The 12808-nt window shown below is 37.3% G+C and overlaps 1 protein-coding gene across 2 annotated transcripts in view; it reads left to right on the top strand.

Annotated features, from left to right (window-relative positions):
- RNASEH2B (ribonuclease H2 subunit B) overlaps positions 1–12808 on the top strand; it is a 57511-nt gene that overhangs the window by 28976 nt on the left and 15727 nt on the right. For both annotated transcript variants that reach the window (XM_005287109.5, XM_008168162.4), the window contains exons 5-7: positions 2542–2659; positions 9330–9394; positions 11196–11301. In XM_005287109.5, the coding sequence (XP_005287166.3) occupies positions 2542–2659; positions 9330–9394; positions 11196–11301 (289 nt within the window). The remainder of the gene's footprint in view (positions 1–2541; positions 2660–9329; positions 9395–11195; positions 11302–12808) is intronic.

Here is a 12808-nt window from a genome sequence, read left to right on the forward strand (position 1 = left end):
CTTCTCTTATAGCTGAACAAGCCATGGTCACAGCAGGGCTTTTCTTGGATGAGAATAGCTAATGTATATTGTTGCTTTGAAGCTAATCTCTGTTTCCTGGTAAGAAGTTGTATTCATTAGCATAAGGCAATTAACCGTTCAAACAGTTCACAGGTAGTTTACTTATGTGGAATTTACAAGTTTCAAAGAAAAATGAACCAATAATATTATTACACTAAAAGTCCCATCTAAATTATAGTATCCCTTTTTGATCTCTGAATCAATAGAGTACAGTAATGAATCATTAAAGACAGGAACAGAATTTTAGCATCTACAAGTGAATTAGATCACATTGTTAAACTTCTAACAAGATATAGGTAAACACAGACAAATACAATTATAATCTATTCTTGGTTTTCAAACCGTATAAGCAAACATCCGAGTTTCTAGTCTACTTAACATGGCTTTGATAACTGTCTACAGGGATTGATCCTGTTTATCATTTCAATACCTTCTGTTGAGGAGTTATGGGTCATACATCAGTTGATCAGTGTCACACCACACTGCAAGGGCTCAAAGAGGGAGAAAAATTAAAATTAATATATGTGAAAAACCTCCAGACATGACCTAAAATAACTTTAAAATACTACCATTTTAAAGTAATTTATGTTGCAGCCCTGCAGGGCCAGAAATGAATGCTGGTTCCCATCTGGAAACAGAATCTCCTCTTTCCTGTCATCATAAAGCACCTGAGTCTAGGCCTGTAGAGCTGGGAGATACTGGAGTTTGAACTGATAAACTGCTGTTTGTGTAGGACTGAATAGTGCCTATCCTGAGCCAGAGGTAGATGCATTTTTGTGGGGAACCCGCATGTTTGTGAGGAGGAGGAGGAAACATTTATATGGCAGGTTGATCTTAAAGGAAAAAGGTGGCTGTTTGAAATAGTTACGGGGGTTAGAATGTAGATAAACCCTGGAATGGCAGATTATGGGCAAAGGTATGCTTAAGTAATCCAAGGCAGATAATAAATGAATTGATCACATGGCTCTTCAAATTCTCATGTGCAATTTAAAAGTACAATACATCAGGAAGAATAGAAAAATGCACTTAATTAGTTAATGTAATCTCTTGTTCATGAGCCAAAGGACACTAGCTTATCTAACTGGAAGAATTTAAATACCACTTTTCATTCATGCCAAATGGAGGCAGTAAATTCAGGTTACTTATCTGAAAGGCTTCTCTTTCCTTCAGTACCTATTTCTTGTTTCTCCCTCTAAGATTTCCTGTTACTGTTTCAATGAAGAAAAAGTATATGGATGGGAGGGAATTATTTTCTTTATGCTTTTAAGTTGTGGATTGAGGTTACAAAATCTTTTATGCATGTTCTTTTAGCAGTCAACACCTGCTTGATATTTCTAACCAGTAATTTAACCTATATTGTGTTGGAAATGTTTCATTGTTTTATGATAGGATAACCATAAATATGTATGCTTTATAGTATTGTAGTCCATCACAATCTTTATAGTAGTCCACATTCTTATAAACAGTTATAGAAGAATACCTTCAATGGCTTTCCATGTACCACACTTCATTCAGATTTAGTAGCCTTTTGAAAACCTTATCCACCGATTAATTTTAATATAAATGTATTGTTTTATTCTTGTAATCGTTTTCTTATTTTGATTTTCTCTACTTTTTTCTGCACTAGAAACAAATAGAAATCCTTTGTTTTGTTTTGTACCTTGTACATTTCAGTTGGTTATTTTATGAATTCTCTGATTGCTCCAATGAGATTATTCTCTAATAATGAATGCGCAAGTGTTTTTTTGTCACCCTGACCAGCATAATGACTTCAGCTTTGGCCCTTAGAGACCATTCACTCTAAGGATGGAGAGCTAACCGAGCCTTTGTACTGATGTGCTCAGGGAGATTTCCAAAGGGAAAGCTGCCAATTGTGCCAAACCGTGCTGAATAATTACGCATTGTAATGTCTGGCAAAGGCGAGATTTGTTTGATGGTTCTGTCGTGTACAGTGCTATTTAAGCTGTGCCAAAACCACTTTATGTAAGACTTTAGGCCAAACTGGAACTCACTTTCCAGAGATGAAAGGTTAGCACTATGTTCCTTAAGATGCACTGCTCCTCTGAGATTCCTCTTTATGGAAAGGAAAAAAGCAAAATTTGAATGAAAGTTATGATGCTGAATTTAATCCAGCAGGTTGTGTCTAGAAAAGCTGTTGGTACACATTAACTACTGTAACATGCTGTCATCTTCCAAAGTAAACCCTCTGTACTTTGCATTTGTTTGTCTCCATGATGTTTTACAACTGGACCTTTTTAAGCACACTAATTGAAAAGTTCAGTACTTTGTAAGTATTTACGGTTTTGAAATATTTCTTTATAGTTTGTTGCTCTGTAAACAGAATATGCCATGGTACTACTAGCAATCCAGCCTTTGTAATCCTTGGTTTAAGGCATTAGCCATAAAACATTTAATGGCTTATTATATTTTTGCTATTGTTGACAGTAATGTTTCTATAATCCCTTTGATTTTTTTTTTCAGAAAGGAAAGTTCCAACCACTGGATCAAGTTGTGGTTGATTCAGAATTTTCTAGCTGTACGATGTTGCTACAGTGTGCAAGAGTTATGGACTCACTACATCATGTGATAGAAGAAAAAGGTACAAGATTTGGGATGTTAATTTAGCTAACAGACTAATTCTTCAGCTAATGTTTGATTCTGAAGGGTGTATTTATTTGTTTCAGTTGACCTCTGCACAGTGGGACTAGAAGCCACTCTGATGCTAAGCCAACAGCACTAGGCACTGGCTTTTACGTCTTGTTTCACCAAGCATCTTTGGTGTGCCAATATAATCTGCCACATGTCCTGCTGCATTTTATTATTAGATTCCATTCATGTGGTTGATCATTCTCCTAAATTTGGAAAAAGTTTTCCCTCCATAAAGTAACTGCCATGTTTGGCAAATTAAACCTTTCTCTTTTGTTTATAACTTGTATCTCAGGTACGGCTCTATTTTTTAATTTTATTTTTTAACTGTGTATGTACGTGGCTGTGCATTTCTATGACTGCAACTATAACCACCACAACTACAGTGAAATCAGGGATCAGCAAGAGTGCTTTCTCAGTAGAGGAGGGGTCTTACTAAAGATTAATCAAAACTGTACTCTACTGGAATACTTGAAGATTTTTAAAAGTGCGAGTTTACGCTGAAAAGTGACTACGTAATAATAGCACCACCATGCTCATCATTTTGTGAGTTATATCTGTTGATCTTAGCAATAAAACATTTTTTATTGCTTTTATTCTGGTTAGTTGGGCTGTTTTTGCCAAATTACAAGTGAATGACCTGGATTTTATTCCTTCTTTTGCATCAGCAACAGAATTGTTTACTCAGTTACACTTGTATATTACAGTTGCACAGGTATTGCTGAAGGCCTAATTGAGCTGTTACTTTGGGTGATATGTGTGATAGAAAGAACCTAGCTTGTGTTTACATTCCAGGTTGAATTTGCAGGGTTGGCAAGTAAAACAACCAGCTTTTCACTTATAAATGTTTGATCTGAAAAACATTGAGACAATAAACATGTAACCCCCTCAATGTCATTGGCTCAGAGTAGAACTGCACTTCAGTGGTTGTTTAAGGAATGATGGGGCTTCCTTTTATAAGTGATCTTTATTTCAGTATTTTAAAAGGTGTTGCACTTGGCTGAAATTATATACTGCAGCTCTAAATTAGTAGCATACCGTTCCACCATTTGGTGGCATCAAAAATGATATATCATTAAAGTTGTAAAAGGAATCCGAGTGGTTCCCTTATCCTGTGAGCAATATCTCTTTTTCTGTTGGTAAGCATCACATGGGTCTTGGAGTGACTCGTCTGCCAGTTGGATGGTCCACTAAGGAGCAGTGGCACCAGTGTCCTCTGTGAATTACAAGCGCAGTATATGGAGAGTAAGCAGGCCCAAGCTGGGATGGGCTGTGAGAGGCATTTCAGGAAAGGAGAAGAGACAACACAAGTGCCTATAGTTTTCCACAAGCTTATGGTGTGGTGTTAAAATTAAGTAAAAAGAAAAATTTATTTTAAAAAAGTCAGCAGTTGTCTGCTATTGTGAGCTTTGTTCTGAAAGGGGTGTTGGTAGAATGAGGTGATAAACTGTATTAAAGAAAACCTGAATCAACTCCATCTGTCAAGGGTATACACATACTGTCCTTGATCTTTACACAGAATTCCCATTGATATCATTGGGAGTTCATGTGTCAGTTGAGGACAACATATGGCCTTAAATGTTTGTTAGATACATTTAAATGCATGGCTTTTTTCATAGCACAAGCTTGGCAGACATGGAAAAGAACCTTCATAATTCATAGCAATATCGTCTGAAAATTTAAGACTTGTAAAAATCCCGAAGGGGCCTGTCTTTCAGATAGGGGCCCCCTTCTGTGCTGACCTCCTGACTGAATGGAGAGGTAATCATTCAAGAAGGATACAGAAGTTAGAGAAAACAGAATTTTCCACATTGGCCTTCTTTTTCCATTAAAAAAAAAATCAACCAGTTTTTCTATTTCTATGCTGTGTTGAGCACCTACAAGGCACTAAGGTATGCGAACAAGAAGGCTTGTTTGAACCAATTCCTGTAGCAATGGCAGGCTGCAGTTGTCACTGACAGCTTTGGGAGGGAAGATTTAGGCAGTGTTACAAGGATAACTACCAAAGAATTGAAAAGTAACAATGGAACAATAAGCACCACAAACAGAAGAAAAATACTAAAACTTGTATCACTTATTGTTTCATCTAACTTAACAGTAACCTGGAGAGGCATGTTGAACTTTTAGGGAACCAGATATATTCTCACAATATGAGATGATGTTGTGTCCTTATGGGTAAGGGTTGTGTTGCATGTGTTCAGCCGTTTCTTCCTAAAAAGCTTCATTTGAACATAAAGTAGGACATGCTTCCATTGAAAATAGTCACCTTTATTGCAGTGAGAAAGCAGGACCAAAAGAGAACATACTGATTACACTGTTACTACCTATTTGTTGTGACCAGGAATACTGAATGGATACTAGCTGCTGCCAGAAATGAGAGGATTTAATTATAAAGCCAGGGTGGAAGGAAATTAGATTTCTATCTTCCTTAGCCTCAGCCTGGCGACATAGATGAAAGAAATTCTGGGACACAAAGTAAACTTTCATTAAGAAAGGAGAAAGTGTCCTTACTATTCCCAGTTACACATACAACAAATAAAGTAATCCAGCTGTGGGCCTGGCTGGAAACCTGTGCTTAGCTTGCGAAAGAGGGTAAACAACTAAAGAAATGATACACACGTCAAAGGATGAAAGCAGGAAGTCTTGTCTGTAGAGGCCTTTCAGTGGTAGTCGAAGGTACACAGCATCTCACAGGATTGGGTCCCAGGTCAGCGCTCAGATTTACCATTCTGAGTTGCAGATTATTTTGTTTGGTTTCAAAACTAACTCTTCAGAAAGGCTCACATTGCACATAGTTTTAGCAGATATGAATAACTGTTTACTTTAGAGCTAGATTGTGAGTTTGGGCACAAAAGCCTAGACAAAGGGGTGGCGCAAAATCTGCGCTACCCCATGAGTAACCCTAGAAGGCACTGTGTGACATACAGATATGCCTCCGGGTCACTGTTTTTCCCTGCTTCCTCCTTGCTCTGGAGTGGTAGTAATTTTACTGCTGGTTTGTACCAAAAGTAAATTACAGTCTCCTAAGCCCCACCCCCATGCTGGTCAGCGAGTGGAGGAGGAGAAGCCAAGGTTCTATCCACCTACTCCACTAAGGGAATAACCTGGTTTACTCCTGAGCCACCCAGACTAGGAAGTCTGTATAGGAGTAATAAGGAGGATTGGGTTGTTCCCTTGCATGGATGCCTAGTATAAATCACAATGTAGCCCTTAGGGGGAAAATATATATATAGTGGTTACCATAAAAAGTTCTTCTTTCTTAACCTTATCTCAGTGTTAGTTCTGTAAATAATATATGCAGTTATAGTACAACAAAGCAACCTCTGGGAAGCGCCTTTATTCCTTTAGACAAATGGGAATTATTTACTTTTGTTTATACATAAACTATGTATGCATATAATTTTATATAATGTATAGCCATTTCAGCAACTGGCAACAAACTCTGAAAGCCAGCATCTTTATATTTTGTTTTGAAATATGTAAAAATGTGATTGACTTTAATTCAGTGGTTTTTATACAACGTTCTTAGTCATAACCATTTCTGGGTCTCCAAGTGCTGCTTGTCCCATTTGTGTCTGTTTTATGGATTGTATCTTGGAGCAAGAATTTTAGCTATTTTTTCTCTTTTACAGCACCACACACATTAATATGTAACAAATACACTCGGGGCTGTTCATCACGTCTCACGTTTCCTTTCCACCAACCCACTACTCACTTGTCATTCAAATCACTCTTAAAGATTTACTTTCTCTAGTGTTCACAAGAACTATTGGTATTATGACTAATGCATTTTTTAAAGAATCTAGTGCTTCTCTACCAAGGCCTCTCATTGCTCTGTGTACTCTATCTTATTTGAGAGTAAGCTCCTTGGGGCAAGAAGTATTTGTGTTGTGGACAGCACTGAACATGGTGGCAGTGCTTAACAAATAAAAAAAAAGCATAACTAGCACTGGGAATCCGGGTAGTAAATTCTGAACCTAGAGCACTGATAGTTTACACTCGCTGGGCTAACATTAAGAAGTCTCCCTGCCTGGCACCCAGCGGCCAGGGCACTGAAGCAGTCGGAGTTCTGTTTCTGTGTAAAAACCACTCTGAACTTGCATTCACCTGCTTCGTTGGTAGAGGAAATTACTTCTTTCTGTTCACTAGATCTAGGTGTGGAGGATTGTTTCAAAATAAGTTCATGTATGAGGGAGAGACTATGATAGAAAAGGATTAATGAAGGGTTATGAACTTCAGTTTGTGAGTGTTACTCTTTGTTTCGTTTTGCAAGGCAAAAGTTGCACTGTGATCTTGTCTGATGTGATTAATATGAAGAGCCAAGAAAACTTACCTGATTAGAATAGCTAAGTAATATTGCCAAGCTTGTATTCCCAGAAGGTAGGAAAAAAGGGGCCATATGAGTTTCTGAGTTATGGAAAATACTGAGAAAATAGATGTTAAAATGTGCTTTAGGCAGTTTGCTCAACAATACATCAGGGAAACTTCCAAGTATACATAGCGATTACCCAATTGCTGAACATATTATTTAATTGTAGAACCACTTATATTCCATTTGTATTTCTCAAACCCAATCTTTCCAGATGTCTCAGACCAGTTTTATAGGCACCAGACACATTAGGGAACAAAAGCCTTTCCAATATATTCTCATATTATCAAACATAGTCGCTAACTTTCACCAATATCAAATGTGCATTACATGTAAAATCCATGTTCCAGTATTGAATCCTTTTGTCAGCAGTTTGTGACTTTCACAACTCATTTCAATTCTTCAGAGGTCTCAAATATTGTCAGTTCCTAGTATTTAATAGTACAAACTGTCAAGTGCATAAAGTACTTTCAAACAAAGTGATCTCTGAAGGGTTCAATGTAATTATTTTTCATATGTTTTAATGAAAATGGCTTCACAATTCTACATTTCCTTCCCTAACTGAGTCACTCTGATTCATGCTGTTTGGGGATTCTGCCTGGAAATCTGGTCTTGAACTATTTTTCAACATGGATTGGGGGAGGATGGCAAGAGGATGTCCTCTTCTCGAACTTTCTCAGATAAGGGAAATCCAAAAATTGTACATTATATTCTTGAACCCAAATCATGTTAGTTTCTTGGAGCAACAGGTTCATGTATCCCTTTTCTGCTTCTATCAAACTTATTTTCTTTTAAGACCCATTTAAAAACTTTTTTTGAGTCCCAAAAGGCTGTAGCCAACAATATCGCAGCCAACTACTTTATCTGCAATGGATCAGTTATAAAATGAAGGATAGTATTTGGAGTTTTCTTTTCTTTTTTGCTATGTAAAAGTATTTACTTTTTTATTCTTCTACAATGGTCTAGGTGAAATTAAACTATATCTTGTATGTAACGTTCCCCCAGCCCCTCACCACCCCCTGCTATGCACACACAAAAAGTACATAACAATTAGATATTTATATGCAATGTGAAAGAGCCAAGATACACCTCAAAGAAGGAAATGCGGACGGAACCATAAATAAAGCATTGTTGGTTGTTTGCAGGGAGGGAAAGAAACTCCATGAACCTAGTGTTGGAGTATGGTATCAGACCTTTTAAATTACTTAAAACAGATGTAAGTATTTATGGTAATGTTATATAGGTTATTAAGCCCTATTGAAATACCTCTTAAAGAGCAAGAATGAACTGTTGTGTGTTCCAAAGTCTCCTGTATCATCTTATTAAACATTTCATTCAATTTCCTGACTTTATGCACTATTAATTTAGTGTGCAGTTCTATGCTGAAATTTTCCTGAAACCTTTGTAATTTCCTCTCGCATTTGCCCCAGCACACCCAGATAACTAATCATTCATCAGCAATGAATGTTTATGCTCTCATAGTTGCAGACATGGAAAATATTTTTAATACATATATCATAATTTAATTTATATTGTGCTTAACAAATAATAGATAAGATAACCTTCCCCAAATAATTTGCGTGTTTCACTTTTTTTTAAGAACAACAACTTGTTTGACATTTATGTTAAATTATTTTGAAGCAGAAGGAGGTGATGAAAAAGAAAATGTTGCTATCCACCATCCTATGAGTCTTTGGGGGAGAATGCTTGGAAGGACAGTAAAATATTTTTTGTAAATCATTCTTTTTTCTGCCTTTGCTGCCAGATGCATCTGTTTACAAAGTCCAGGTTTAAGATATGAGGCTTAACAACAAATTGACTGGGAACTGAACCTGAGATGAAAAAAACAGCTATGACCGTATCACTTATAAATGTAACCGTCTGTTGGCATGTGTCAAAAGGGATTCAGCAAAGCACTTAAGCATGTGCTCAACTTTGATCGTGTAAATAGTCTCATTGAAGCCACTTTTGAAACCTTTGGGACTGAGACTATTCATATACTTAAATAATGCACGTGTTTTGCTGGATTAGGGCTAATTAGAGAAAATTAGACAATTATCAAGTTGCATGGATTTGTGAACATCAGCTTGCTGTGTTGTTTTTCCGCATTTCCAATATTTTTAAGTATTATTACCCTGATGACATGTGCAAACTATGAAATAACTTCCATGCCTTATGTGCATCTTTTGAGTTTTTAATGTATTGAAAATGAAAACCAATTATGACTTTATTCCCCTGTTTTGTTTTATCCCAGAAATTGGCAATAAGAAATTTTATAAGTACAGCCAAGAGAAGACATTGACGTGGTTAAAGAAAAAGGTAATATGTTTCTCTTTTGCTTTTAAAGAGCTTTTTTGTTCAAAATTTAAAATAATAATAAGTTTCTTCACATTATATTTGAATCACAAAACGTGAGTAAATTCAAAGTCCATATCCAATTGAACAAGAGCAAACACATCAATAAAGCTGTCATACTTTAGAATGTGACAAATATAAAGTGTTAAGGAAATAGTGGATTTCTAGCAGATTCCCTCTTAGACGTAACCAGACTGTGGCTGGTCCCTGCACAGGCGCAGAAAGGTCTAGGGTAAGCTACAATTGCTATTTCTATGCTGTCCCTGAACTCAGCATATGGACTGCTCTTTGCCTTAAAGCATGGGAAGGAGGCAAGGCTGTGACCATTTCTCCCTCCCTAGACCATCGCAGCCAGCAGAGCTGGCCAAACGTGGAGGGAAGCACACTTTGAACACTGCTGTGATTTGATGCAACAGCTCTGTTCCTCATGACCTCTCTACATTGTCTCCCCTAATACTGTTTGGGTCGTGCAACTATGCATCTCCCGTGAAACAAGCCTGCCCACACTCTCTGTGCCTAAACGAAATTGTACTGTGTCAGGTAAGCTCTACTTGTCCACGCTGCTGCACACAAAGAAGCAGATTATTTTAATCAGAATAGATCTACTGCAACGGCATCCATCAGAGAACATGATTAAATGTATGTCAATCACAAGTTGTAAGGGAGCCTTGAAAAATTGTCATTAACATTTACCAACCCAAGTACAAAATCTACTTCCCACCTTTTGCTATGATCATGGAAGGGGTGCGGGGATAACAATAGTGTTCTTGCCTATTAAAGAAAGTACTGGTCTGGGTTGAGTGAAATTTTTCCAAGACTGGTATAAGGGAAAAATATCACCTGGAGGAGCCTATATAGTTTCACATCTCTGATATTCATTTTCACATCAATGGCTGAATATTTATGTTTTTGCAGGTGCCTGTTATATTGTTATACTGTTCTTGATCTATTGATAAGGTTAAGATTTTCTCAGGGTATTTTTAGTAAAAGTCATGGACAATAAACAAAAATTCAAGGAAGCTTGTGACTGGTGTGTGACTTTTACTAAAAATACCTTTTCGGGGGGAACTAACAGTTGGAGCCCCGTGGGGGGCTGGCCGCTGCTCCCACCCGGCCTCTGCTCCTTGGTTGGGGCTGATAGCTTCTCCAGCCCCGGGGGCTGACTCAGCCCAGCTGCTGCTCCTGTGGCAGGGGGTGACCACCGACCACTACTCTAGCCCCACTGCTGCTCCTGGGCAGGAGCTGACAGCTTCTCCAGCCGCATGGGCTGAAGTAAAAGAAGTCATGGAGGTCTGTTAAAGTCACGGATTCCATGACCTCCAAACAAAATCGGATCTTTCTCTATTGACAGTCTCTCTTATATTGAATCTGACAATGCCCTGGCCTACAGAATCCTGGTGATTACATTCCATTCCTGTTCAGGACTCCATTCCCATTCCAATAGAAATGGAAAAACCCTTGCTTTTCTGAGCAGGTGCATGAATCATCTGTAAAATCCATGGCTGCTCCAACTGTAAATTCCAGCCTGTCTCAGTGGAGCTGCAAATCTAGCTGCCATGTCTCAAAGGCAGCAGGCCGGAACACCCTGGATCCTTAATTTTTCGAGATCATATGCTAGTCATTACAGATGTATATTAAGTTTCATCACAGTTCATAACTTGAGCATTTTATGTGCTTTAAACCAAATTACAAGGGCTTTGTCACTGTATTAACACACGTACATAACAACGTTGATTTAGACATTTCAATCTGTGGCTCCTTATAGGTCAACCAGACAGTGAAAGTACTTAAAAGCAGCAATGTATGTGTGGGTGGAAGGGTGCAATCGGCTACATTTATCAGCGGCAAACAAATCACAGATGTTAAAGAAGGTAAGAAAACTAAGTGTAGTTGTAACGAAATATATCTTTATGTAATAAGATACCTGCAGCTTAGATGCTCAGATAGAATCTAACAATAATTTTAAATGGTTTGTAAACATTTAAAAATATTTCTTGCCCAAAATGTTTTTAGTGTAGTTACTGTAGTGGTGCCATGACTGTTTTGAGTTCTGTGGTTTCTGAAACATGGTAACTGTATAATGCACCAAATGTACAGGGAGAAAGGTTCTGAATAGCTTCTAGTGAGATCTAATTGAGGCGCCAATTCAGCAAACCGTCCCTATTCATTGATGTGCTCAGAGAACAAATACTCAAGTTGGGATCATATTCCTGTGCAATGATTATGCAGAGAGAGAGAGAATGTGCATCTTGTGTTATCTTAGTATAATAGATATGAATTATCTCTATACAGTATTTTATAGGCATAGTTATATTATATACACTCACATCATATAAATTATGGTTTAATAATATATTGAATACACACAATATAAAGGGGGATTTTCAAAAGTGCCTTGTGCGCACAAGTCCTACTGAAAGTCACTACAACTTGTGTTCCTAAATCATTTAGGTGATTTTGAAAACCCCACCCAAAGTGTTAGTGTTATTACCATAATCATTAAGTTGTAAAGTTTCACCAGTCTCTAAGGTGCCACAAGTACTCCTGTTCTTCTTTTTGCGGATACAGACTAACACGGCTGCTACTCTGAAACCTACCATTATTTTGATCACCTTTTTTCCTGAGGACAATGTCACAGAGGGGTTGGATTATGAAATATCCTAGATATGCCCTTCAGAATATGCACTATGATGAAGAAAAATATCAAAATTTTAAGAGAAGAATTTCCAATTCAGAAAGTAATTAGAGCAAATTAAGCAAAGGAGATGATTCACTTTACTAGGAGGTTCAGAAGCCTGCATGCAATCTAAAAATAAGGGAACAAGGAGCAGGTAATCGTGGCAGACTTCTTGAACTCTGAGTACTGAGTATGTGGAAAACGAGTTATCAAGTAATGATATCAAAGGAAAAAGCATAAATGAGATTTAAGAGCCATCTAGACAGTTTTATAGGGGTGCATTATAATATATAGTTTCAGAAAGGAGGTGGTGCTGAGAGACTTGCGTGCCTTTACAGTAACTTTTTATTACTTCCAAAAACATTAAATAAATAAAAGGAAATTGCAACTGTCAGATCAGGTCCATCTTTACTATATTTAACCATTATCTTTGGTAAATTTATTGTTAGTCTCAATCTACAATGTTTTCTCTTGTATCCTCCTACCTTACAGGAAGGTGTGTATATTCTTTATTATAGTTTTTCCATTGAAAGGGATCTAGATTTAAAAGAACTACATTGAAGGAGGGAATATTGTGAGTTAAAGGTAGATCAGTTTTGGAGGAGATTCTAAAGTCTCTCTAACTACTGTATGTAGCAAAGGGAATGGCAGAAACTTATTTTTTATCATTCAGTGATAAGAGAGTGCAATTTATTTTTGCA

The sequence above is a fragment of the Chrysemys picta genome, chromosome 1, assembly GCF_011386835.1.
Source record: "Chrysemys picta bellii isolate R12L10 chromosome 1, ASM1138683v2, whole genome shotgun sequence".
Classification (NCBI taxonomy): domain Eukaryota; kingdom Metazoa; phylum Chordata; order Testudines; family Emydidae; genus Chrysemys; species Chrysemys picta.